General features: G+C 40.7%; 1 protein-coding gene across 1 annotated transcript in view; it reads left to right on the top strand.

Annotated features, from left to right (window-relative positions):
• Window positions 1-26,769, top strand: part of spock1 (SPARC (osteonectin), cwcv and kazal like domains proteoglycan 1) — a 91,541-nt gene that overhangs the window by 39,744 nt on the left and 25,028 nt on the right. The window contains exons 2-4 of the mRNA XM_070913020.1: window positions 4,400-4,408; window positions 7,513-7,558; window positions 17,980-18,060. Coding sequence (XP_070769121.1) covers window positions 4,400-4,408; window positions 7,513-7,558; window positions 17,980-18,060 — 136 coding nt within the window. The remainder of the gene's footprint in view (window positions 1-4,399; window positions 4,409-7,512; window positions 7,559-17,979; window positions 18,061-26,769) is intronic.

Genomic DNA, 26,769 nt, shown 5'->3' with positions numbered 1-26,769 from the left:
TTCTTTTCTCTTCCCTCTTGCTCTTAAAATCATCAGTCTATGCTTCTCTTCCTTTTGTTTTACTGTATATCTTCATTCCCTTGCTCAGTCTGTTCTCCTGTCTACTTCACAGCTCAGCTATAGACACATTTAGTTGGAAGGTGTAGCATCTCATTTGTAAACCAGCGCAGTAACGCTGTCATGTATATGAAAGATTTTACTTTATACCGTTTTTGCCAAGAAATATGTCGGGGAGATCCTGCAGAACATGTTACGTGTGGAGATTATATTCATCAAATTCTGTTTTAAACCAATTAACCTCCAGTTTGAATAGATGGTTTGACTTCTTTTCTCATTCTTTTTTTCAGCTGCTCCAAAACAATCCACAATTATCTGCTCCATGAAATCTATTTCACTAATCTATCTCCATTGAATCTGCATGTTTCAATTCTGACAAGTCTGCCTGTTGTGTGCTGCTGATCTCTGGGTACACTCTGCATATGTTTCCTACATAAGTTTTTATGTGTTTCAGATTCTGGTATGAAATTCAATAAATCATGGATCGCAAGTTTGTTGATTTATAATCAGAAGCTTGAAAGTAACAGACTATATAGGAGACTGTGAAGGCTGGACAACACTGTAGTGTCATTTCTTTCCGTAACCTGTGGCATAACCAGTTTGACACTAGTATTCTTAGACTGAACAACTTCCACATTCACACCGACAACCATCTGCTGGAGGGGTCGCCTGCTGACTGTGATCAACCAAACATCTCTGCTCTCACTAGTGGTGTAAATGTGTCCAGTTTGACTCGGGTTTGACCGCAGTAATGGAGGCGCTGACGGATTAGTTTATACTCATATTGTTCAGCCAGTTAAGGCATGACCTCACATTTCTGTGGGTTTGAGTCTTGCTCATAAGTTTAACAGCATGTAATGCCCTCAAAGTCACTGTTCCAAGTAATTTGTCTTTATAGAATTGCTAATACCCGCAATTTATCTTGTCCTATGTTCTGAGATAGTTTTGTTGGATTAGGTCAAATTATTTTAATGTTTTGGTGATATTTTCTTAATGTTATGAACATGACCGGCTTGGTTGACTTCCTTTCTTTTTGTGGGTGCTCTTCTGAATGAGCGCGTGTTTCCGCTTCAACATTGTTGTTGAAGCAAAACTGAAACCACTGGTCCTACTCAGCATTCCTCACTTGTGCAGAGGCGCAAAGTAATCGGATGCAGTGTGTCTCTAAAATCCATTCTCTGCTCTGCTCTGCTATCTGCTCTCAAAGCTCATATATCAGCTTCACAGGATGCTGATCAGATCCCAGACCAGTGCTTGTCTATTAGTAGGATGTAGCCTAAAGAGGAGAGCAGAGACTTGGTGGAGAGGAAGGAACAAGAGGAGGAGGGAATGAATTAGAGACTATGGGGAAAAAGATGAGGGAGGGAAGGAATTCGGCAATGTTCCAGACCCATTAATAAAATGCATAAAGTACACAGTAAATTTTTAATGCTGTTTAGTTTCCACCGAGAGGCCAGATTTGCATCCTCATCCCCTGATTATGACATCTTCAGTCAGCACTCCAGGCTTTGCCTATTATAAAGGTAATGCGAGTATTTGTGCGAACCAATACCACACACACACGTTCGGTGAAGGTTACTGCTGCTGAGAGACGCTAATCGGGCTGAAGACATTCCCACTTTGCTGTGGAATCAATTCTGCTCCTCCTCTACCTTTTCCTGTCACATTCTTCCTCAGGGATCTGCTATCAGATGAGATCTCAGGCCCATCACTTTAAACTCGAGAGAATAAAAAAGATTGGCGGCTGACCTGCTGGAGACCTGGGAGACAGACTGACTGTGAAGAGGTCATCCCAGAAATGAAAGACTTTCTGAGGCTGTCCTCACAAGTAAAACCAAAACACTCGTTCATACAGCATTTACAAACTCTTGCTGAGAATAATGAGCACATTTACATGCACACTAGTTTCCCTGTTTTGAGCCTTATCACGATTTCAATCATATTCACGATATGTTGTTTTTTTGTTGAACATAGAGGAACCCGGTTATTAATCTCCTTATATACACAATTATGAAATTATCCAGCTTTCTCATTGTCTGCGTAACTCCAGGTTTGGCTTTTTTAATATCCACTTTAACAAATGAGGATGAACCCAGTTTGGGTTCTGACTTCTCTGGATTCTGTTGCATTTACCACTTTACTGGGTTTAGCTTCTCCATCTGATCCCCCGACACCACTCTGGTGTATCGGAGGATTCCTAATTACCACTGTCGGACTTTTACTTTTATATCTGCATGTGGACCATCATTACATCACTTATCATCATATTTTCTGTTTTTCGGACTTACATAACTTGAATTAAGGAAGCACCTGCGCTCATAGAGAATCATCGGAAACCTGGGCAAGGTGTTAACATATCTTGGTTTCTATCAAAGTACTCCTTCTAGCATATCTAGGTTTGTGGGATATGATGTTTCCATGTGCTAACACATAAGTCAATGATCGTCCTCATTTGCTAATAAAACCACCCATGTTTATGTCACGTACCAACACAAAAAAATATTACGTTGTATTGTTTACTACAGCAGAAATCAGATTTCTGGCTAAGACAGGCCCTTTTCTTCCTGCAGGGAGACTGTCTGAACACTGCAGCCTAGTTTAACTTGATTGTCTAGCTGCTAAACAGCAACGTCTAATCGAACTACTCACTGCGACATGAAGGTGTTTGAACGCAGACATGCAGCCAATTAACCATAATTAAAGTAGAGGCACTGCTAAATAAACTGCATCATGTACAGTTTTATAATAAAGGAATCCCATTTTCACTGACAGCTGTTGGGCTACATTTTAAACAGATTTTAATTAAACCCTAAAAAAGACTTAATTAAACAGTTCAAATGTTTTGCTTGCCAACAAGCTCCTGCTGAGTGTTTTCAACTTTAAATGGACACAGTTGAAAGACTTCCTTCTCTGTGAAACCCACACAGAATATTCCAGCTCCACCTCCAACAAAGACGACATGATTATAACGACACAGTTTTATCTCTTTGTAATCACTTTAAAGCGTTTGAATGACATTGGGGCAGTGTCGCAGCGAGCTAAACAGCCAGTTAATGCTTTTGAGATGAGCGTACTAAAATATTAATGGGGGTCCTAGGCAAGGAAAGGTCATCCCTGAGACTTAGATTGAATAATAAGAGGGCTGGTGGCCACCACTGTGAACCTTAAGTAAAACCAGCTAGTAAAAAACAGTGAAAGTACATCTCAGGGAACAGCGCCTCAGCTGCAGTCCTCTGCTGGACACAGTAAATGCTGTTATCTGATGGTAACAGATGAAACACTTTCTCTTGTACACACAACATGTTTGTAGCTGCGGGTAAAAAATGAACTCAGCAGAAAACAACAACACACGGCCAGTGGACAGATAGTTACAGAAATCAACAGTTTACAGCAAGTTTATTTATTCCACAGGATCTGGATCAGATGTAGCCACTCAGCCAGGTTTATTCACTGGTTCTAAAGAGGACCTCAAATGGGCTGTAATCCATCATTGTCAGCAGGTTACGCAAAGTTACCGTGGGTGTTGCAAACAGGTACAGAAAAGGAAAAACACTGTGGGTTAAGATAGAATGGGAAGCTCGATATCTTGACTAGTATCACGTCAACTCAAGTGAATTTTATTTATGTCGCTTAAAATTACAACATCACATATATCCCTCAGAGGACTATTGTATTATCAATTATAGATTATAGATAGTAAATTTAGTGAGTAAATTTAGTTTTAGCAGCTTTCTCGTCATAAAACATACGCCAAAAGTCAGATTCTTATCATAACTCAATTTTGAAATGTGTGTTTTGGCTTTGTAAGGGAGGAACATATAACAGCCTCAATCCTAGACCCTCACTCAGATAAGAGAAACCTCCGCAAAAAATCATTTAACCCTCTACTCTCCTCTCCTCTCATCTCAAGCGAAGTTTAGCACAATAAAAAGGCACTAAATTCTTATCTCCTTTTCCCTCTTGCTTCTACTTTTGCACAAATCCCCTGCCTCTCGCTCTTTCTTTCTCCTCTCTGTCTTTTCCCTTTATGCTCCGCCTCAAGTCTAAGACTGTACAATTTGCCCTCGATGTGTTTCAAATTACTTGCCACATCAAATAAGGCTGTCTCGTATGGCTGCGAGCACGAGTGCAAGTGTGTGTATGTGTGTGTCCTTTGGTATTCTACCACCTTCAGAATCAGATTCCTATTAAATGAATCTTTGGAGTTGAGCTCAGTATTCAGAATGAGTAACACAATAGATCTGATAGACACAGTATACTGTGCCATTATCACTGACCTTTCTTTCTCTCTCTCCTCTCTCCCCTCTATTCCTCTGCCTCTCTCCTCTGCAATCACTGAAAGGAAGCGGAGGTAAGTAAATCCATTGTGTTTGTAATTTGATAATGATATTTTGAAACATACTGCAGGACCTTCCTGAAAACCCCAGATCCTGTAGTGTGTCTGGCACTTGCTTTAAGGCATTGTTGCAGAGCTGGAGAGGTGTTGCTGATTTAAATGCACAGCAGGTTGTGTGGCTGGTCAGACATAATGTGGTATAGTACTGCATATTAAAATGTTGTTGTAGTGGTTTGATCGGTTTCATACACTTATCAGTGCACAGTGTAGCTTTCAGTAATGTTAACCTTACAATAATGAAAAATAGATCTTTCTTGTGAATTAGCTAGTGTGTTAGAGTCCATGTCTGTCTTACTGATGGAACAGCTTACATTACATGGCAACATGTATGTGGACACCTGCACACTGCACCCATAATGATTGTCGATCATCTCATTTCAAAACCATGGGTATTAATATGCAGCTATAACAGCCTCCAGTCTTCTGTGTAGGATGTTTGGCTGCAGAGACTTGTTACCATCAGCCACAAGAGCTTTAGTGAGGTGCAGATCAAAAGTACACAAAAGTGTTTTGGCCACATAGTGTATATAAGTATTTACTGTTTTTTCTGCACCAAGTTTTCTTATTTTGTTATCCATGTTTTATTTGCTGTCAGCTAAAATTCAAAGGACAAACAATCTCTGCTGCACGCTGGAGCTGATTTAATAAGTTGAATTAGGACGTTTCGGCATTACATAGGCAATAATTATAGGCTCGACCCGGGTTGCATACCTGGGTTGAATCAGGTGAAGTGTTTATGTACCTTCTTGGTCACATGATGAATATTACCTGATGAAGATGTAATGTTGAAGCGTTGTCATTTTACTTATTAAACTGTCTTTTTAGGAGCAACAGTTCAGTGTGCAGGCACTTTTTTCTCTGGAGATTGTTTTTGCCTTTTTGCCGACTCACCTTACATCCTGGGATGTACCTTGAACTACCTTGAAGCATACAGAGGAAAAAAAACATTCCCTGATCAGTGCAGCAGCTGTAATATTTAATGACCTATTAGGGCCTCATATACTGTGTCCTAATGGATGGGCCTCAAACTATCATCATTTTGTTCTGCCGCTGACAATGGGGATTTCATACTGTAAAGCAATTGAGTGTTTAAAGCATGGGGCATCTTCGCCACTGTATAAACTTAGAATAAAATTGCCATGGCCTCACATTTGTCTAAATGGTGTAGGTCTCAGTTAAAACTTGGCAGAAATAACTTTTGCCACAGTAACTCTTGTTTTCACTTTCACAGCCATAAAGGATGATTTCATAATAGAGACGGAGCAGGAGAGATGGACATAAAATAAGAGGAAAAAGAAGCGAGGATATGAGTGAAGTGAGGTCCTAAGGGAGACGCTAATTAGGTTTCATCTCCTCATTTCAAACTTTTGGGTTGGCGGCAGTTGTCATTTATAGAACAAGAGTGGATGAGTGGGTCAACTGTCCATTTTCTGTGGACTGTTTCCTATGACTGCTTAATTTAGCCTCTCTCTCTCTCTCTGTCTCTCTCTCTCTCTGTCTCTCTCTCTCTGCCTCTCTCTGTCTCTCTCTCTCTCTGCCTCTCTCTGTCTCTCTCTGTCTCTCTCTCTCTGCCTCTCTCTCTCTCTGTCTCTCTCTGTCTCTCTCTCTCTCTCTGCCTCTCTCTGTCTCTCTCTGTCTCTGTCTCTCTCTCTGTCTCTCTCTTTTATTCAATAAATAAAGGAGGTAGAGACCCTGCTTTCAATCCCAGCAGGTTTTCTCTGCCTCGTTCACATCGTGTCACTGACACAGGCTCGCTCCCTGCTGACACACATATGGCTCGCTCCGGGCACAACTTTAGTTGCAGACACCACCACTGAGTGTGTGTGTGTGTGTGTGTGTGTGTGTGCGTGCGTGCGTGCGTGTGTGTGCGTGCGTGCGTGCGTGCATGGTTTTGTGTTTGTGTGTATGGGCTGGTATAGCTCACATTGTAAAGAAAACACTTTAGACCTACTTTCAGTGCAAACCTAACTCTGTAACACTTTACTTTAACTCCCTTGCTTTAGCATTTATAAGCACTATATAAAGGTTGCACTATAATGTGGTTGTCAGCCGATATAAGCGCTTATATATATTTTTAAGCAAGTATCGCTCCTACTGTGGGCACCCATAAGTGTAGGCTGGTGCAGATAATGAATGACAAACAGTGATGTGTAATGTTGACAAGTACTGTACATTAATTAACACTTCTAATCTCCTTACATCTGTTTACAACTACATGATAGATATAAACCATTTGTAGTGCCTTTGAATGGGGGGAATGACGCGAACAAGGCAGCTGATCTTCTTAAGCATCAATCTGTTCACATGACGGAGTCCATTGAAATGTTCAACTGCTTTTGCTGCAGCTGCTATTCTTATTCAGCAGCGACTGCACTGCAAGCTGAAAACGCACCACCTGTACTTGATCTACATGTTAGTCCTATAAGCTGATTCGTAGACTATCAACCAATCTTTTCACTTATATGTGTGGCATGCAACGCTAAACAATGTTTAAGCTGTGGCTCTTTTCATAATGGGGTTTTTAATTGCTACAAATCCAAACCTCCTCTCAACTCAGCTTAGCTGAGACAAGTCAATTATTTTCTGTGTTAATATTTTCAGTTGATGAGGCGTTCTCCATGGCTGTAGACTATACTGTGTCTGAACAATAAGAATAATAGGCTCTTCTTCAACAGCTAAAATGTAATACAACACTATCTCTCTCCTCAAAATACTTCTCCTCCTCTCATTTTTATCTAATAACAACAACACATTTTGACCTTGACATTAGTCCCCAGTGTGTCTCCTGAAGGTTTCTCTGTAGATTAGTGTCCTATTTTGTAAATGTCCAAACAAGCTTCTACCTCTTCAATGTTTTTTCATTTTCTACTGTGAACATTCATTTTTACAAAACACAACTATGAAAGAACAAAAGGAGAGACGAATGAGGACAGGATTTCTCAGTAGTTAGGTTTAGTATTTGGGCTGTTCTCTCTGTGGTCTACAAAATAATTCAATGATATTCTTGGCATGGAGTTATTTTTTCATAACCCAGTTTCTTATGTTGTGTTTCCACACAGGATGACTACTTCAAAAGCTGGGCTCCTGCCAAGTCTCTAGACCAAGGTGAGTCTTGCTATTTTTGTGTGTTTATAATGTTTATATTAATACATACTGTATATGAGACTTAGGGGGGAAAGCACATATCCTCAATTAAGTCTAGTCATTTTATTTAGTTAGGGACACACACACACACACACACACACACACATAGGGGCTAATGTGGCCACCATTACCACAGGACAAAGACCTTAAACTAATGCTCATTTTTTACATTTTCTGTAAGTCAATTGTAGTAGCCTGAACTGAAGATATGTTTTATTAGTTTTGACAAAGATTGCAGGCTTATTCACTCCCATTCAACTTCAAACAACATTTAAAATGACTTTGAAGACTTCTGATTCAGGCAAAGGTTACCAATCTTTGTTACCTTTATATATAATACATTGTAAACTTGCAATATGTGGCTCTAAATGTTTTTGTTTTGATTCCCTAATTCGTACTAGGTAGTAAATCATATGTATGCAGTATAATACATATACAAAATATTATATAATGCAATGGTTAAACATGCAGTGATAGAAATAGTGCAAAGACATCTACTGAACAGTGATATAAAACAGTAAGTTAATGGTTACTTCACATGAATCATCCTTCACTCTCTGTCTTTTAATAGTACATTTTATAGAAGGACTCCAAATGAACTAATTGTGCTGTTAAGTGAGCTGCTGCCAAAAGTCCAATCATCTCTTTAAATATAGGTGTGTGTGTGTGTGTGTGTGTGTGTGTGTGTGTGTGTGTGTGTCTTTTTCCAAGGCCAAATACTGCTGCTTTTCACAGTTATACTCTGCTTATGGACTTACTATGGCAACAATGCCAAGTCCACTTTATCAATCACACTCAAATGTGTAATGCTCTCAGACCACCAGTAACTCTTGACTAAAGTCAATTATTACAAACACTTGCTTACTCTCACTCACACTCTCCGTCACAATGTTGCACACACAGACACACAGACACACACACACACAGTATGAGGAGTTGATTGGACTGCAGCTCTTTGAACAGCACAACAGACTTTAAATCTTTCTACCACAACTATGTTCTGTTCTGTGCTGGCTTGGTTTTGCATATCTAGCACAGTAACTGTAACTCTTCAGGGAAAGACTTGCTGAGCAGGTTTATCTGGGCCAGCTCCTCGTGGATACTGAGCCTAATGAGAACAGCCTCGCCTGCATCAAATTCTAGAGTTACTCTCTAGTTTCTCAGAGCGAACTGAAGACAAAAAGTAAACAGAGCTGCATTCTCCTAACCAGGGACTAAATACATCCAATGCTATAGAGGAATCCTCGGTGCAGTCCAGAAGTAGCACATGTATAGAAGCCTGATTTAGATGCTAAATCAATACTAACAGGCTCTGCTTTGTTTCCCTGTAAGGCCAAACATTTAGTAGTATCCAGTTTGTCTATCAACTATACTCCTCACTTTACTAATATATCAGCCAATTAGGCCAGAGACCAAACAGAGAGTGCTTCATTGCTGACAGTTACGGAGAATAACCAGAGGGAAAGGACACTCACTGTCCTGGATTACACACACACACTCAAACAACAAGTCACCCTTCACTTCCCAGTTTTATGTTCCTCTGTGTTGATGTCTTGTCCTGAAACTGAAACAGTTTATTACAACTTGGGATTTATTTTTTTAACTCTGGCCATCCATTCTATCGGTTAGGATAACATTGTACTCACCAAAGTACGAGTCCCGGCAAAATTGTTTATAGCTGTTACAAACAGCCACGCTCAAAGGTTGGGTGAAAAAAGACACAGAAAAAGAAATAGTAAAGATAAAGTATACTGGCCCCTTAATTGTTGAGATCAGGGAACATGACATCATTGCCAAAGGGCCAAACACGAGCAGCCGACTGTCTTTATTTTGAGGTCAAACCAAACGTGAGCACACCCGCAATGTTATAAACCGTGAGTGTGAACAACTGCAGCAAATACAGTAGGTCACCTGTTGATCTGATGTTAACCACATGGTTATTACTGTAACCATGGCGACGAAGGTCCCCTAACCGTAACATAGTAATCATTTTAACTCAAACCAAAATGTTTCCCTAACCATAGCGAAGCACTTATTTGAAACCAAACCATGATCTTTCCCTAAATGTTACAGTCATTTTTGTGCCTAAACTAAACCAAACTTTAACCACATCTAGAAACTTTATTTCAACATTGATGTGTAACATTTTTGGAAGCAGACAAATGACACCGTACTGCTGAGAGTCAGATCAGAAAGCACTTCTTTGCCATTTGTACAATTTGTACAATGTTACTGTAGCCAATAGAACTGATGGCCAGAGCTTGAAAAGTAAAATACACAGTGCAATTAACTTAAAGTTTTCCTTTAATTGTGGCAGGAGACAATAAAGCCCAGTCTTTAGAAGCTCACAGTAGAAACCATTTCATACATTTCTTTCAACATTTACTACATGTAGAAATTTCTTTTCAAATTCTTCCTGAAAGCCCTTTCCTTCTCTAAAATGTCTCTGTGCTCTTACACTGCCCACATCACACGGTACTCTCCATGCATGTGAGTCACTGCAACATTTTGACAGGACATAGTGAGGTGACTTCGTCCTCTTGAGAACGTGGCACCTGTGCTCTTCTCTAGAGAAACATTCGCTGTAGTTGAAGCATAGAGCAGCTTTGTGCCAATTAGACTCTTTATGGGAGTACATAAAACCTTTTTTTCTCATTGTTCTTTTTGCCTGTTCTGCAGCAGCAATGCACTTCAGCTGCATTATGACTGCTCCCCTGCTGCAGAGCTGCTACCGTCACCATGCATGATGCAGTTACTCCTACACAGACAGCACGCCTGAGAGCAATGGACAGCAAAACAATTACACGGCGAATAAATAATGGGAATCAATTAGACAGTCTGGTCTGCTTTGGGAACATTTGCTGTTTTCATGTGTCTGAATTGCTTCTAGTGGGTCCCATTTTCACCCAGCTGGTACTACAGGCATCACACTTATAAGTATTAACTTCACCTTTTGACTCCAGCCGGTGTCAGCATGGCAGGTGTCAGATGTGAGTCAACCAATGTGGGGCATGTTTGACGTCTTCCTGTGCTATAGCAAAGGAGTGGGAAGCCAAAGAGACATTGTTCTACCTGAAGAGTACATTTGGGATTTTGATGGATGAGAATCAGTAAAGTTTGTAGATAAGAGGTAATAAAACACAGAATATAAAGTGTGCATACAGAGTGGTGTAATCCCATAAAATCTGATGTGTGCGATTATAAAAATAATGTATAGCTACCCACAGCACTTGGTTGGGGGTCAGTACAGCCGAAAGTATAGGGACATCAGTCACCACCTGCTGATCTCAGTTTGACTAATGAATCACTGGTCGCCCTTGGAGACTAATCAGCAGCAGGAAAGTTGATGGGGGGAAATCCAGTCTCCTGATGAATCACTTGCCGATTAATGCTTCCCTTCACAGCATCTAACGGATGAAATCAGTGGGATCGCAAATGACTTGTTGGTGATACTGAACAGCAAGCGATCAAATCCGCCAGTGGTAAATCTGTTTTCCAGACTTCTTGCGGCTTAATGAGGTCCAGCAGTTGATTTGCAGTTTATTGTGGTAGCTGTGGTAAACATGTATTTGAATCCAAACTAATCCCGCTGAATTTGAGAAAACTTCAGAATCAGCTCCAGTCTGTAAGGCCAGTCGGCCACTTTGCCTCACTGAAATGAACACATGTTCCAGCTCATCAGTGTGCTGATATTATCCACATGTCAGGATTCTGCTGTTGATTTAGTTTTGCATGTAGAGCCAACATTAGAGCCTTATTTTACACTGGGGTTCTGCATATTAGATGCTGATGTTGTGGAATAATATACTTTATGTTCATTTTAGTCCAATGGAGGTTGTTGTTGTTGTAATTTGCATTTGACAGTAGTTTTGATAATTGCCTTGGAATGAGGAAGCCTTTTTTATATTTTTTATAATTTGGCATATTTAGTCTTACTTTTATGAAAAATTTTGCTCCCTAAGTAGCTGTTCATATGATTTAGGCGATATTGTAAGTATATTTTAAATACCAACAGAGCAGGATGTAGACCAATAACTGTCTGACTCACAATGCTTTATAGTGCTCTGTTAATGCTTTAAAATAGTTTAGTACGGGTAGAATGGCTCAACATATGTGGATCCATTTGCCTTTGTTTTCACCATATGTCCATTGTTTATATAATGACACATTTTGAGCATTAAAAACTTTTTGGAGGACTGAAGAAGTCACAAACTTAACATCCTGTGGAGGTGAGGTTTCCTGTCAGTTTTTGCTGGCAGGCAATTTTCTAAACCAACAGAATCTTATATGAAGTGCTGCTTCCTGCAAAATATATTCATGCAGCAACACAGTGTGCCCTGCAACCCTGTTTCGTGTGTGTCCCCCTCACTGTTTCCTCTCTCTCCCTTCTGCCTTTTCTTTAAACTTTACCTTCACTCTCTCTAAATTCTCTTATCAGTTTCACTCGTTCTTCTTCCTACTTTCATGTCATAAACTGTCTCACCACCTTCGCCTGTGTTTCTGTTCATTGTTTCTCCAGAATTTTCTATTGTTTCTGACGTATTGAGTTCATCAGATGGAAATTACATAATGATGAAATGGCTGACTGTGAATCAACATACCACAGTGACGTAAACACACACACACACACACACCAAAAGCCTGTGAGAATTTGTTGTTAGCTGTTTTCATACATACAGTATGTGATTAATATTTTAAGAGGTTTGGGGTTATTATTATTACATTCCCCCTGTGTAATTGTAGTCTTGTCTCTTCTCTTTTTTCTTTCATTAGCTTCTTTTGTCCTGCGGGAAATCTTTAGTAGACACACCAACATACAGTCCCTCCCAGCTCCACGCACACATTCTTCTCTTTGACAGATACATGTGCCTTTTATGTGCATGATCATTTTTTGCACAGTTTTTTTGTAAAGTTGGTTTATCTATAAAAACAACAAAGTGCAATGCAAACAGACTTATGAATAAATCATGACATCCATGAAGAGTGTGACTCAAACGTCCACTGAAGTTTCCATTGGAGAATGTCATCTTGTTGTGGCCTCTTCTTCTGCATTGGTTTGATGGACTGGAGGATTGACGCCACCAGCTGTTAATCTCTGCAAACCAACTCCTAATATTAGCATAATGGTAGTGGATGGAAGGGCACATTAATTTGCATATTCTTTTGCAGATTTTCTCGAAATTCAATTAAGATTTGCGCTACATTTGGATGGAAACCTTGCTTATGTTGCCTTTAATCGAGTTTCTAGGTAGTCAGATCACTGTGGCTGAGATGGGAAGTTTTTGTGTGAAATAGATGTTTAATTTAAATGTTTTGTACTTTGATTTTGACTGGCTTAAGTTTTTTTTTGAAGGCGGAATTTTTGCCTTTTTGCTATTTTGGAACAGATTAATGAAGTCTAATTATGAATAGAGTAATAATATTAATAGAGCACTGTATGCTTTACTTTGCCTGTACTTCATTTTGGCTGTCCATTAAACTTCTTGAAACAGTATTCTCCAGTGAGAGGAAAAATGCAAATACTAATTTGTGTTTCAAACGTTGCTCCTTTGGTCAAAAAGCACAGAGCGTGACATTAAAGGACAGGAAAACAGTGATTAAATTAAACAGAGTTCCAAAAATTACACGTTGCACTTAAATGTCACAACCCCTCTTGTCTCCATCATGCCTGTGGACAGATTTTGCAATGCCACATGACCTTGTTTCCATGGTGACAGTTCACTGACCTATCTTTTTGCCATTCATGGATGGTTTACCTGTTAGGCCTCTGTACATGTTCTGCTTAAGGCTGAATTTATAGCTCTGTAAGGAGGTAGGTGTGTGTGGGTGACACTGGCCTGTGTCCCAGGCAGCCCAGCTCGCTCTGTTCAATTCTCTTGGAAAACGGCATCACCAATCATAGAAGATCCCGTGGAGCTCCGGGCACAGATTGTGAGAGGGTCTGTTTGGGGGAGACAGAGTGTTCAGACCAGCCCTTTGGCTTCCCTGACGGTATAAGAATACACAGTAGTGATTTTTTTGCCTGCTGTCCTTCCTGCATCTGGCAGCTGCAGCTGTGTTGCTTTTAGCCTGGATGATGTGTCTAACGTCTTTGGCTAATATTATAATTTGCTCTTTGTTTGTGAACTATGCCGCTCTGCTACCAGTGGACTTGTCCATGTTTGCAATTGGTCAGATGCTGCAAACACCGCCCCTTTTATGTGAACGTGCTAGATTGGGAAACTCTGGGTTGATTTACAGAGTTGATAACCACCATCGTGTGACCACTTAGCGGGATCGCGGTTGTTAGGCTTAGCGAAGCCAGATAACGGAAAGATATCCTGGGTATGTTGAACTTGCTTCATAGTACAGGCCTCAGGGGTAACACTTAACAAAGGATATTTTATATGGATCACACTAACCAAGTTAGACCAAAAGTGATGAGTGATGGGTCTGTGTGTGTGTGTGTGTGTGTGTGTGTGTGTGTGTGTGTGCGTGTGTGTGTGTTGTAAGCAGCCAAACAAGGCATGAGAATAAACTTAAGACAGCATACTAAACCACTCAAACGGGTGCCTGTAGAGCGAAGGGCAAAAGGAGAGAAGGCTGCAGCAGCAGAAAGGCAGACAGCCAGTGAGAGCTGCTCTGCAGTCAGGCTGAAATAACCCGGGACACACCGGCAGCCACCCAACTTTGATGACAACTGAAATAACAAAGGTTGTGAGATGTAGTTGAAAGCATCTGAAAAAGCAAGAAAGAGGACCTTGTGTTGAGATTATTTTGTCAAACTACTATTACCAAATCGAGCATCATGAAGAGGTTTTTACATTTGATGGAGAACCTGTTTTGATGTTTGTTTTAAGCTTTTAAAATTAGTTTCATTGTTGAGGCAAAATCCAATATGTTGTGATATTTGTCCATCATAACCAGGCAGAGGAATATGAGCACACACACCCACGTTAGCCTTTTTTGTTCATACTATACACACAGTGTACACACATAAACACACAGGAACACACACACACACACACACACTTTGGTTGTTGCTTTCGCTCTCCGCCCACCTGAGATTGACTGCAGCAATCTGGAGTGAGAGCGGCTGCCTTGTAGTCATTAAAGTATCAGCCATGTGCGAACATTTACTTTTACCTTTTCCATTTACAAGGAGGCAGAAAAACCTGCTGTCAAACAACCTCATGCACTCACTCACTCACACAAGCTGAGGTCTATTCTTGACGTCATTTACATGGAAATAGTTTTTACCTATTTAACTGAGCTGTGACACAATAAGATCCTACTGCTTCTCTAGCAATGTAAAAACACTTAAAGCAGTACACCATGTTACAACCATGTGTCCTCCAGGTCTGCTCAGCCTTCTTCCAGAGTCAAATTCTGAATTTTATTGCTGGTTTTCTACATCTGCATTATTTTTCTGCTCGGTCCCATCTGTAATGGTTGGAGATTTGCCCTCAAAAGGCCTTTAAGCCCGAGCAGAGAGACAGAGGGGCGGGAAGGGAAGAAGAGTCCTTGGCAGCAGATAACTGTTGTACTGTCAGCAAGACCAATGTTAGAATCCGTAGTCTGGCTATTTCATTGTGGGTTCTTGTGTATGGGCATGCCCAACACATTTGTGAGGCTGTGATTGCAATACATTATCCAGAGAGCAGAGTCAAAGGGAGGATTACAAATGGCAGCCAGTGCCCCATTATCACAGCCAGACCAGAGGAGCACGGGAGAGACACAACCAGAGGACACAATACAGACAAAGACAGAGAGAAGACAATACAAGTTAAGTTCACTATTTTGATTTTCAGGTGTTTACCACTCCTGTCAGTTTGCCTAATTAGATTACATAGTGAATGAGTGGTTGCTATGGGAACGGTTTTGGCAGCATAAACAGAAGTCATTTGTGATGCACTCTGGTTTGGCAGTAGCAGCCGCAAACAAAGCCTCGAAAATCTGGAGCTTCCAAATTGCCAATCAGCCTGATTAGACGTGACATTGTGTTTTCCCAGCAGAGTGTTCGTCGTCGTTGTATATTTCATCAGCTATTTCTCCAACTCACTAAGCCACTGTCTCTCTCAAGATATGCTGCCTGTCTGCTCCCATTTCTCAGCGGTCCATCTTTAATCTCCCCTAACTCTTGTCGCTGCTTCTTAATACATTCTCATATAACCATCTTTGATCTGCACCTCGAGGAGCTAAAGAGAGAAACTGATAAGAAAAGAGACAGATAGGACAACAAACAACAGCGAGCACCTCAGGTCTGTGTATTAAACGGAGTGTGAGCTGGAGCAAGAACAAATATCTCATTTCAGTGTAATGTACTAAGGGCTTGTAGCTCGCTCTCCAGGCGTTTTTTAAACATTGTTTACTGCTCTGATTTTAATGGCTTGTTGGCCACATCATAAAAAGTGACTCAATATCCACGACCCTCGGCTCAGCTCTTATCTCGCTCTTTCAGAGGGCATGAGCACTCGCAGTGTTGAGTCTTAACACATAAATGGGACTATCAGCTGAAACGCACACGTACATGCTACAGCGATTTCAGGCGCATGCAGTAAATTAACCAGTCACTCACACACACACGGGTGGTAATCAATGATACCTGGAGCCTGCTGAGACGCAGAGGAAGGAAATACACACAGTCACACCAAGGGTATTGTTAATTTAATGAACAGATGAAGGCAATCATATCTGTAGAGCAGTTAGATTTCTGTTTAGGGTGGAAAAAAAGAAATGGTATGGAAGAAGAGGAACTAGTGGGACCAAGAAAAATGGTGATTAAGAAAGGGGTGAATGTTGGCAGACGGCTCCACAGTGAGCAGAGTGAATTGTTACTGCCCCACACTTCCAGTTTAGAAAGGCAGAGCCAAAACCAACAACAAACTCAAAGCAAAATGAAGCTGTGAATCAATGGACTGCAGTGTTTGAACAGTGCTGAACAGGCTGTTTTCAAGGGGAGATACACACAACAGTAGATCACATAGAGGGAAGACAGAATGTGTGTGTGTTTTGATTCTGCCCTTTGTGCCCCATAGCCAATAGAGCCGCCAAATCTCACTGTAAATTAGGATAAATAAACTTGAGAGGATGTGAGCAGACAGCCGTTGCTAGCGATCATAGCAGGAGCCCTCAGGCTAAATGCCAGCATGTGAACAGCGACAGTGGCTTCACAGAGTCTCGAGGGAGGGAGGCAGATACAAAAGATATACAGACACGAGGCCTACAGAGAGCACTTGAGAGAGATTGCTCGCAGAGAGGATAACTCGAGAGATAAGAAAGTCATCCAATAATGAGGAGAAGAGGGGTCTAGCAAAGAGGAGAGAAAGGAAAGAGTGAAGGAATAATGAATAGAGGCCATATTGACAAAATACAAAGTTCGACTAACTTTTTTTGCCTCCACACACACATCTTACTTTTTCCTAGTCATTATGTACAGTCCATGGTCAGTCCTTGTTCAATAGCCCCGCTCGCTAATAAATACAGGAGATGGATGAGTTCGGGAGTTAATCATCTCAGGGTGTTAATGTCACAGCCTACAGACAGACGTGACAAACTTCCTGTACCTCAGTGTTTGGCTGCTCTGCTCCCTCCCTGAGGCTCTGCCACCGCTGGCCTGCTTCCATGCGGGATGTTGTACTGCAGTGTGTGTGTGTGTAAGAGGGAGGATAGATTAGTGTTTTTGTATCCAGATGGATAGGTGCATTCTTTGCTTTCCCTTGGCCGAGTCTACTTGTTTTTGTGGTCGGTAATGATGCTGCGATGAGTATTCCTTTCAAAAGAGAAAAACTACGTTTGTGTCACTTTTGCAGTCTGGCTTGGGATTTCAGAATGTCTTTCAGGAAATTAAAAGCAATATAGGCTAACAAAACATACTTGTTCTGGATTGTGATGCTGGGGAGCTGAAAGCAGATGTTATAATCTAATTATTGAATATTTAAAGGAACAGGAACATACTTATTTGCTTATTTTCCAAGATGAGAAAATTGATACCACCCACATGTCTGTGCATTAAGACGGAGCTGGAGCTGGGAGATGATTAGCTTAGCTTAGCATAAAACAGGAAGTAGGGTTAAACAGCTTTCCTTCTTGCTGAGCCGGGTTGTGTCGGGTAACCAGCACAGACGTTACATTGTTGTTTTTACATTAGTGTTTGTCTACGGATTAAACAAAAGAGATCTTAAGTGTTAATTAGAGAGCTTTGAAGGTGCTGATAGGCATATTTTTGAACTTTGGACAGAGCCAGGCTAGCTGTCTCTCCTTCCTTCAAGTCTTTATGCTAAGCTAGGCTAATTGACTTCTGACATAACAGTTGCATCAATCTTCTCTTACATTTCACAAAGTGCTCAACTAAGCATGCATGAAACATTCTAATTATTCTGTTTTGTTTTTCTCTTTTTTAGAGCGAGAGGCCGAACCTGGCAGACATGGAGACCCAGGAACTAAAGCTCACTCAAGCTCATTCAAGAAGACGGTACAGGATGGTGAGTTCGGGCAACATCATTGTCATCAGGGTGGGGCGGTCCTGTTCCTCCTGTTAGCTGATTTAGCTCTAATATACTGTGTTGTTTGGCTATAGCCTAATGACCTCAGGGCTGATCTGTTTGTCTTATAACAGTGAGATCCACAGTCAGATCATTCCGGATTACCAGGTTTAATGACAAATAAGTAATTTAATAGCCAGTCATTGATTGTAGCATTACTTTACGTTGAGTTTAAATTGTTCCGCTTTGCTGTCTCAGCTGCAGTTCCCATAAAACGGTGGGTATAATACAGCAGTGGTTCGCACAATTAGTTCTCCACCCTGTCTCAGGTTGTGTGCAGAGATGTCAGCATGGAGGAGAGAGATAACCAAGCTCACAGCTCGTCGTCTGAACCAGATAGAGCATGGCTAATGGATGATCAAAGCTAGCCCTTTCAGTAGCATGGAGCTTTTTTCAGGGTTAGCTTCAGTACTAACATCATGGTCTGTTAGTGCAGGCTAACACGAAAACTGTAATTTGAGATTTAGCAAGCGGGCAGTGATATACTGGAGTAAAGATTTCCCTCTTCAGAGCACAGTTGCATACCTGTCAGTTCTGCTGTTCGTGCTTGCAGCATCCCAGAGTTTAACAAGCTAACGTGGGTGTAGTGGCTGAAATCTTCTGTAATATTGTTTGTTTGAGATTACAAAAGGTAACATCATCGCTTCCTCCCAGTAACCAAAGAGACAATGAATTTAATTGAATTCTGCAGTATGTGGAAAATGTATTTAGTTCGTTTACTTTTGGTCAGTGTATTTTTGCATCATGTTTTATGTCTCCAGCACAGCAAAGATTTCGTTTTTTTATTTAGCTTGATTTATTGAAAATGCAGTGGCATAAAACATTTAATCATCTTCTGAAAATGCATTTTATATACTATGCATGATTAATCAACATTTAAAATGTATAAGGAGGAAGTGTGGAACCTATAATGATATGGAGGACTTCCTTATTTACTTCTTAGCTAAATCAGTTCCTTGACTGCTATTTAATTTGATAATACTGTAAAAAAAAAAAAAAAAAAAAAGGAATTTATAAAACCATTTACACAGAAATAATTAATCAAACAATACACCAGCTGTTCAGAAAAAGCCAAATTAAACAATGGCAAATAGGAAATATAAAATTGATTAATTGATCCCTTCACCATGTTCTCTGTGGGAGAAAAACAGAAAGCTTATATACCTTGTGACTCAAGGCTCTCATGTCCACTCAGCTGAAGTTGTTGGCCTGGCATACTCACAAAACTTTAATTTCTCTCAACTTTGATTAAAGGCCATGCACGTCTGGTGCACAAACAAATCAAAGTGACAGCCAGTGAGCATTCTCAAAACACTGCATGGCAGATACGTTTTGCCACAACAAGGCTCAAGAGTGCTGCTTAAATGATTATAGAGTTGGCAAATGGAAAACTAAATTGGGGAACCAATCAGTGAATCAAATGCAATTTGAAATGCGACTGACGCACACATTGTGTTCTGTTCGTTAGGTAATTACAAAACCAATTACACGTGTTTTGATCTAATTCAATGGGAGATAAGCTGCATGGTAACATACAGTAATCCACATTATCAAAGCCTAGATAAATCTACAAAAAGAGCCGCAGCCATATTGGCCACAGCATTGCTTTCTCAGTACATCCTCATGTACTTGAGTCAGTTCAAACGCAGATGTTGGGGTCTGTGGTGAAGGTTTGGCTATTTTTAGTTTTTTGATGTCATCCTGATCTGCTCTGATGAAACCTCAGTTTAAACACTGCAGAGCTGCTTCTCTTTCAGTTTTGAGGGAACGTTGATCTCTCGTAGACAGCCGCAATTCAAGGATTTAAATTAGCAAATGCTTTTGAATGGGGGTGCCTTTGTTCTGAAAAACAGGCAGTGAGTTGTGAAAGCCAGAAATCTCAGTAGCTCATGTAGAAATGTGAGTCACTGGTGCTGACCCCTCATGTGCTGTATATAACAAACCATACTCATTTTTCCTTTTAAATGGAGCAAAATGTGCAATTTTGAATTACACATCATGTCATGTCACTCTCCATTCTTCCCTCTTACTACTCTATGGTGTGAGTCACTTGTAGTAGTCTTGCTGGGGGCATAATGTGTTCAGTTCAGCACACGGGCTTTGCCTCTTCGAAAAGGTGTAAAGAAAGAGAAGCTTGAAAAGGGTTTTTAAACTTAAAGTGAATAGAGTCTGGTCTTTCTCCTATTTGTCACTTTATTTCATGCTTTAGGTAAAAGGACGATCTAATGGAGCTTTGGTATGTCATCTGGGACAGTTTGCATACTTTTTTGAGTAACAGAAATAAAACCATGAATACGAGTGGATAGTAACAGGAGAGGAGAGTAGATGGAGGTAAAAGGCTCAGATCTACTCTTACTCATTCATGCTCTCTCTCTCTCTCTCTCACACACACACACACACACACACCCTTCCGCTTCAGATTAATGAATGTCTCAGTCTAGGACAGTGCAAAAACATTTAATTATCCCTGACATTGAAGGTGAGGCAAGAGAGACAGATCTGTCATCCACCTTTGTGTGTGTGTGTGTGTGTGTGTGTGTGTGAGGACTGAGGAAAAAGAGGAAGAGTTCACGGTGTGTCAATGAGCCAAAGAATCAGGCTGCAAGTCAAGCGTGTGGTCTTTCGTCGTGACCTCTCCTGAAATTGACTAAAGGCCAAACTGACACAAACTCCTCGTCTGGCAGCAACACATGGTCAGTTAAGAGCCTGGGGGATTTTTTTAAAGCAGAAGAAAACAGACTTGACATTGTACAGGTGTAAAAAAAAAAGGATCTTGAATGGATAAAATAAAATAAAATTCCCTTCCTGCACAGCTGTAAACCATTCACTTCCAACCCTGCCATGATCAAGTAGCCAAAAATACAGAAGCCTTAGATTTAGAAACTAATACAAAAGAAGAATTTTATTCTGCATTAAAGTGAAGATTTTTACAATCAGCAGTTATAAATGGGTTAAATTTGTTTGTTTTTTAGACAGTTTAAGACCAAACTGAAGTAACTCAACAACTGACAGATTGTTCAAGCTCCCCGGAGGATGAATCCTAATTACTTTGATCCCCTGACTTTTCGTATGAGCTGAGCACAGACACACACGTACTTCCACACACACGCTCGGTGCGTCCATTGTGAGTTAGCTCACAACTAACATCTGTACAATTGGGACATTAGCTCTTTGGGGTAAATAAACAGACTGCACAAACACGAGGTGAAAATTAGCTCTGCTTTCTGTCTGAACACACCTTTAGTCTTGTTAAAATATGGACTATTGAAGTTATTAATACACACTGTGAAATGTGCCAAAAGTTGGGTGAGCATCCCTGTGGAAGCCCAGAATTAATTAAGTCCAACAGATGACATGTTTTGAAATGAAACCCTTCGTACACCACATACACTGAGCTGTTAGCCACGATGAAGACCTCACAATCTGGTGTAAATGGCTGTTATCAGGAGCTTGTATTGGCAGACTTTTTTTTTGTGAGGGTGGATGAAGTTAGAGACTCCAGCCTCTACATCTGCCATTGTGTGTGTGTGTGTGTGTGTGTGTGTGTGTGTGTGTGTGTGTGTGTGTGTGTGTGTGTGTGTGTGTTGTGTTCCCTCCGACCAAACCAATTTCATGCATATTCTATTTTAATTCTGCTCTCTCAGTTCTCCGTTAGGATGATTAGAATTGTAAACACACTTCAAGCAGAACAGGTTATGTATAACTTTATTTAGACTGTGACAATTAGTAACTTCCACCTGTAATGAATGGCCTCTTGTTTGCGCGTGTTGTCCTTAAATGTATCTTTGCTCCAAATGCTTTGAAGCTGTCTTCAAAGACCGTTTGATTATTTGCTTTCATAGCGTTTCTCTAAAAATGCTTTGCTGCCAGCAACAGCTTCCCAAAACATCCTCTTTCAGGGCTTTTCACAATAAAGTGTGAGTGTGCATGTGCTAATAATGGTTGTGTGGCAGTGATGAATATTCAGTTGGTAAGCGATAGTCAATAGCCTCTCTCTCTCTCTCTCCAGATATTTTTGTCCCGTAAGCCACTTTGGTTTCTTCTGTGACATTCAAACTGAAACAGCCTGTTTATCTTCTCCATTCCTCAGTTACATCCACAATAATATGATTTGCCTATGTTTTCAATAATTAATTTTATGGATGGTGAATCCGTTGTAGCGCTGCGTCCTCCCTGAGGCCCTCTTTGTGCTTTCATCCCGCCATCATTCCTCTCTGTCATCCCTCGCTCTGGTGCCTCTCGTAGGCCAAGCAGCCAGACCCTGAGGAACGTTCACAAAGAAGAGCGAGAAGGAGATTTTATCTCCTCCTGAACTGTTTGCCTTTCTCTTCTCTCTCTCCGTCTCGTTTTTCTCTGTAGACCCCTCAGGTGAAAGACAAGAAACACCTTTTTAATTAGTTTATCAAAGCCTGAAAGTGATGCTCATTTTTCTAATAACAGTCGGGAATTTGTCCTTTGGGAATGGTTGTTGAAGCTCTTGTTTATTTAATTTCAAACTTGTTTATTTGCTATTAGAAACAGTAGCTGGGGAGAGCAAACAATGGAGAGCAATGGAGTACGGTGTCGATAAAGGAGCACACACACCCATACACACAAATGACAAAAACACCCCGTTGACCAATGTCCGGCTCAGCAGCAATTAATTGGAGGTCACCCTTTACTCTCTGACAAGGCTTGTTGGCGATGTGGCCTCTTCTATTGGACTCTGACTATCTTTATTATCCAATCACTGCACTCCATTCTGGCCTCCGTCCAATATTGGAGGACACAGGAAGAGTGTTTTATCTTACCCTTCTCTTCTCTGGCCACTTTTCCCTGTCTCTAAAGGAACATTAAGGGTAAAAAAGAGGGATAAAAATTCTTGAGGAGACAAAAAGTGGATGAGTGGGGCAATTTACTGTCAACTTTAATTGTAATAAAATTTTACAGCTTCAAGTGTAATGTGCCTTTCTGCCAGGAATCCACTTGGAAGTGTTGGAAGCAGCAATTAAGTGGCTGGAAGATATGTTCAGGGTTGGATCATCCAGGAGCTTTTTAAAGAAGGATTCTTTTTTTGCACACAACAAACTGCCATATTTGCAGCTTGCCTTAAAGAATAATAGTGCAATGAGGCAGCAACACTGCCACACTAATGCAGTTAACAGTGATTCAGTTACCGTAGACTGATTCTGCATTTTTCCCTGTGAAGACATGGATGGATGTCATACAACTTTCAGTCTTCACTACAACTTCCCTCAGTAGTCAAAGGGAAAGAGAAAGAGACATAATGTTGGACATGCAGTTTAACATACAGTATATGTTAAAAACAACTACACTTGTATTTTATCAGACTGGTGGGCCAAGTGTATAAATCAGTCTGTCATGAAGAAGAATTTATATTTCAAAATCAAATATCGAGTGTTTGAATGCTTGACATTAACGCAAATAAAATTGCTGTTGCATCAGATACGTCTATTGTTAAATGTCATTAAAAAAGCTGATTTTCATATTTTTTTATTGAACTTTGATAAATACAGAAGCAATAAGCAGAATAAGAATGGGTCTCTTAATTTTTAATAATTGTCTGCAGTATGTTTCTAGCTCTCCTCTGGCTGACTGTGTTTACCCTGTGGCTCCCTGTGGGCTCTGAGGTGTGGACTTGGAGGCAGGGAGAGAGGTGATGGAAGTCAATATATGAACCTACCTCATCCACAGGAAATGGACGCACAAGAGAGCACTGGAACTGTGGTAACAGCAAGGGCAGAATGATGGCAGGTTTATTGTCACGCCAAAGGAACAAAGGTGTGACTGCTGCGACATAAGTACGATGATGAGGAGAGCTGGTGACTTGTAAGACATTTATTAAAACCACAGCATAGATACAAAAGGAAAATGCTTCCGAAACAAACTGAAAAAAATGCATAGCATTCACATATCCCTTTACATATACAGACAGGGCTTATGGATCCCTTACAGATAATATATACACACATATATGTGGACACCATTCTCGCATGAGCTTGATGAAGATGACTTTGATCTTCATGTTCAATCAGATGAAGCTTTTTTTGTCAAAGTATTTTTTTTCTAATATGCAGCACAACTTTTGATTTCAGCAGGGAATATATTTTCTTTTATGTACTTGCTGTGCTCGCTGAGCATGAGCTACCAACCAAGGAGTATATTGATTCCCCCCCAGTATATAAAAGCAGATCCGACCAGATGGTAGCTGGATTGATGCTGGGTTTGCAGCAACAGCAGAGCTTTGAAAGCATGCAGCAACACAGCAGTGAGATGTACAACAACCACGAGGTGCCCATGTCAACACATTTTGATTCAGATTGTAAAAGTCCACAACTCGGCATTGTTCAAGGTATTTTGGCCCTGAAAGGCTGTCAAATGGTCACAACTTTCTGGAGTTAATGTACAATTTAAAAAGACTGTGATTACAGCTGTAGATATTGCACATATTTATATTATTATGTATATAAACACAATCACTTTTACATCAATGCATCTAGAAATGTATTCTTTCAAACTGAATATTATAGCTTTAGTTTATGCAGAGCACTGAAGTCACGCTTGCATTAGCTGATTGGCATCAGCTGCTTCATTCATGCTTCACCGGCTGCTTGGCTACCAGTTGACCAGTAACATCCAATCACATTCATGCACTCACTATCACTCTCTCAACACCATTAACGCTGCTTGCTGCCACAGCCCCCTTCACCACCCCAATCTCCTCCTAATGGTCCGTTTACACTGCAGAGACAAAAGTTGACAACCGTGAGAGCAACATGATGAAATCATTGGTCATCAATCAAACACAGCGGTCCTAGATCACACTGAGAGACAAGTCCGCTAGCAGCCAATTTAGAGCTTTGGCGACCAGTGGCTACATCACAATTGTGACAGTGTCCGAAATGTAGGACCAAAATCCCACAATGTGACATGTCTCTGTTTGCATCAGCTGCCCATTTAATAAAGTCAGATGGATCTAATAATAGAGCCACATGTGGCACGCAAATAACTTGAGATTGTTTTTATCACAGTCTATAGGCACCTTTGTGTGTTATCTTTTGGTTTTGTTAAGTGAAGATGTGATGTATGTGTTAGGGGGGTTAGAAATCCTCATTACTGCTCAGATTCTTTGAGAGCTTCATTAAAGATTAGGACCGACTGCTATAAATGGTCTCTGGCTGAAATACTCATACATTTAAACTGCAAAATAGTGTTTATATCCAAATTAATTGAATTCAAACTGTGGGCATTTGTGCTCATGTGTTAATGATCTGCCGGTGTCTTGTGCCCTTGCTACCCTCAGCTGCAGCTCTGCCAACTCTTCCATCTGTCTCACCCCTACAGACTGGTAACCCAGCACCTGGGGGTCATCAGTCAGCCTTACATATGGCCAAGGACAATGGCTGGACAAATTGGTGGTGGTGTCTGTGTGCAGAACTGTTGCTCTTGCTTAAAAGCTGTAACTGTACCATTATAGAGAATACACACATGACTTGCTTCTCCCTGTTTTTTCACCCCCTTATCAGCTACCAATTTCAAAGCACTGCGTCTTCACATTTTCTCCATTAAGCAGTGTCTGATGAAGGAAAATAATATTTACTACACGCACACAGGCACAAAACTTTTTACACTTGTTCATCTGGCAATGTCTTATCAGCAGCAGACAACCTTGTCCGATTACACAAGTCAATAACATTGTCAAGGTAAAAATGTGTTTTAGAGTGTGAAAAGGAGTTTTACTTGGCACTTTGGAATGAATGGATATGCAATAAGGCATGTCAAGTTATATTGCTCATGCATATTGACATATTCACACACACACACACACACACAGATGAGAATAAAGTCACACTTAAGATTAGAAAGAAGAGAGGGGAATAAAAGGAGATGAGAGTGCTTGAGGAAAGAGAAAGAGAGGTGGCGAGAGTGTGCTGCAGTGCTCCTGCATTACAATTGATTGGCTGGTTTAACCGCCAATGCTGCTCACTCAAGCTTTAAATAGATGGATAAAACTCTTTTACCCTACACTCTTCTATTCGCTTCTCTTCCCTGCCTCCTCCTCCCCCTCTCCTTATCCTGTCATTTTCTCTTTTCCTTTCCCTTTCTTTCCTTGACTCTTTTTTTTGTATCCTCTCCTTTGCTCTCTGTTGTCCTCTCCTCTCCTCCTATATATATCATAAATATTCAAATCAGCTGAAAACGATTTCACATTCAGAGCATCAGTGTCTCTCCAACTTAACTTTTTTACTGTTTATGAGAAAGTTTTATCTGCGTAATCATCTACACGTGATGCTTTGTGTATTAGTGTGTGTAGGTGGATAAACGGACTTGCTCATTTGTATGTGTGTGTCTGATTTCCAATTTGTCTGAGAGTGGAGGTCACGCACTAATCCTAAATTGTCCTCCAATCCTCTGTTAACCAGATACGAGCCTCCTTTTTCCCTGATCCTTCCTCTCGCCCTCTCTCCTCTCTGCCTTCATCTCTCATTTCCTCGCAGTGATAAAGTCATTTTGCAGCGAAGTGAAATAAGATGGGTTTCCTCCACCACTGATAGATGGAGGTGAGGACAGGCCCAAATAACATGCGATAGAAACACACAGCAGAGCAGACAGCTATCAGGAGGAAGGTTGACATATCATCTCTCCGCA

This window comes from Enoplosus armatus, chromosome 10 (genome assembly GCF_043641665.1).
Source record: "Enoplosus armatus isolate fEnoArm2 chromosome 10, fEnoArm2.hap1, whole genome shotgun sequence".
Lineage (NCBI taxonomy): Eukaryota > Metazoa > Chordata > Actinopteri > Centrarchiformes > Enoplosidae > Enoplosus > Enoplosus armatus.
The sequence above is the reverse complement of the archived record's forward strand: the minus strand, read 5'-3'. Positions and strand labels throughout refer to the sequence as shown.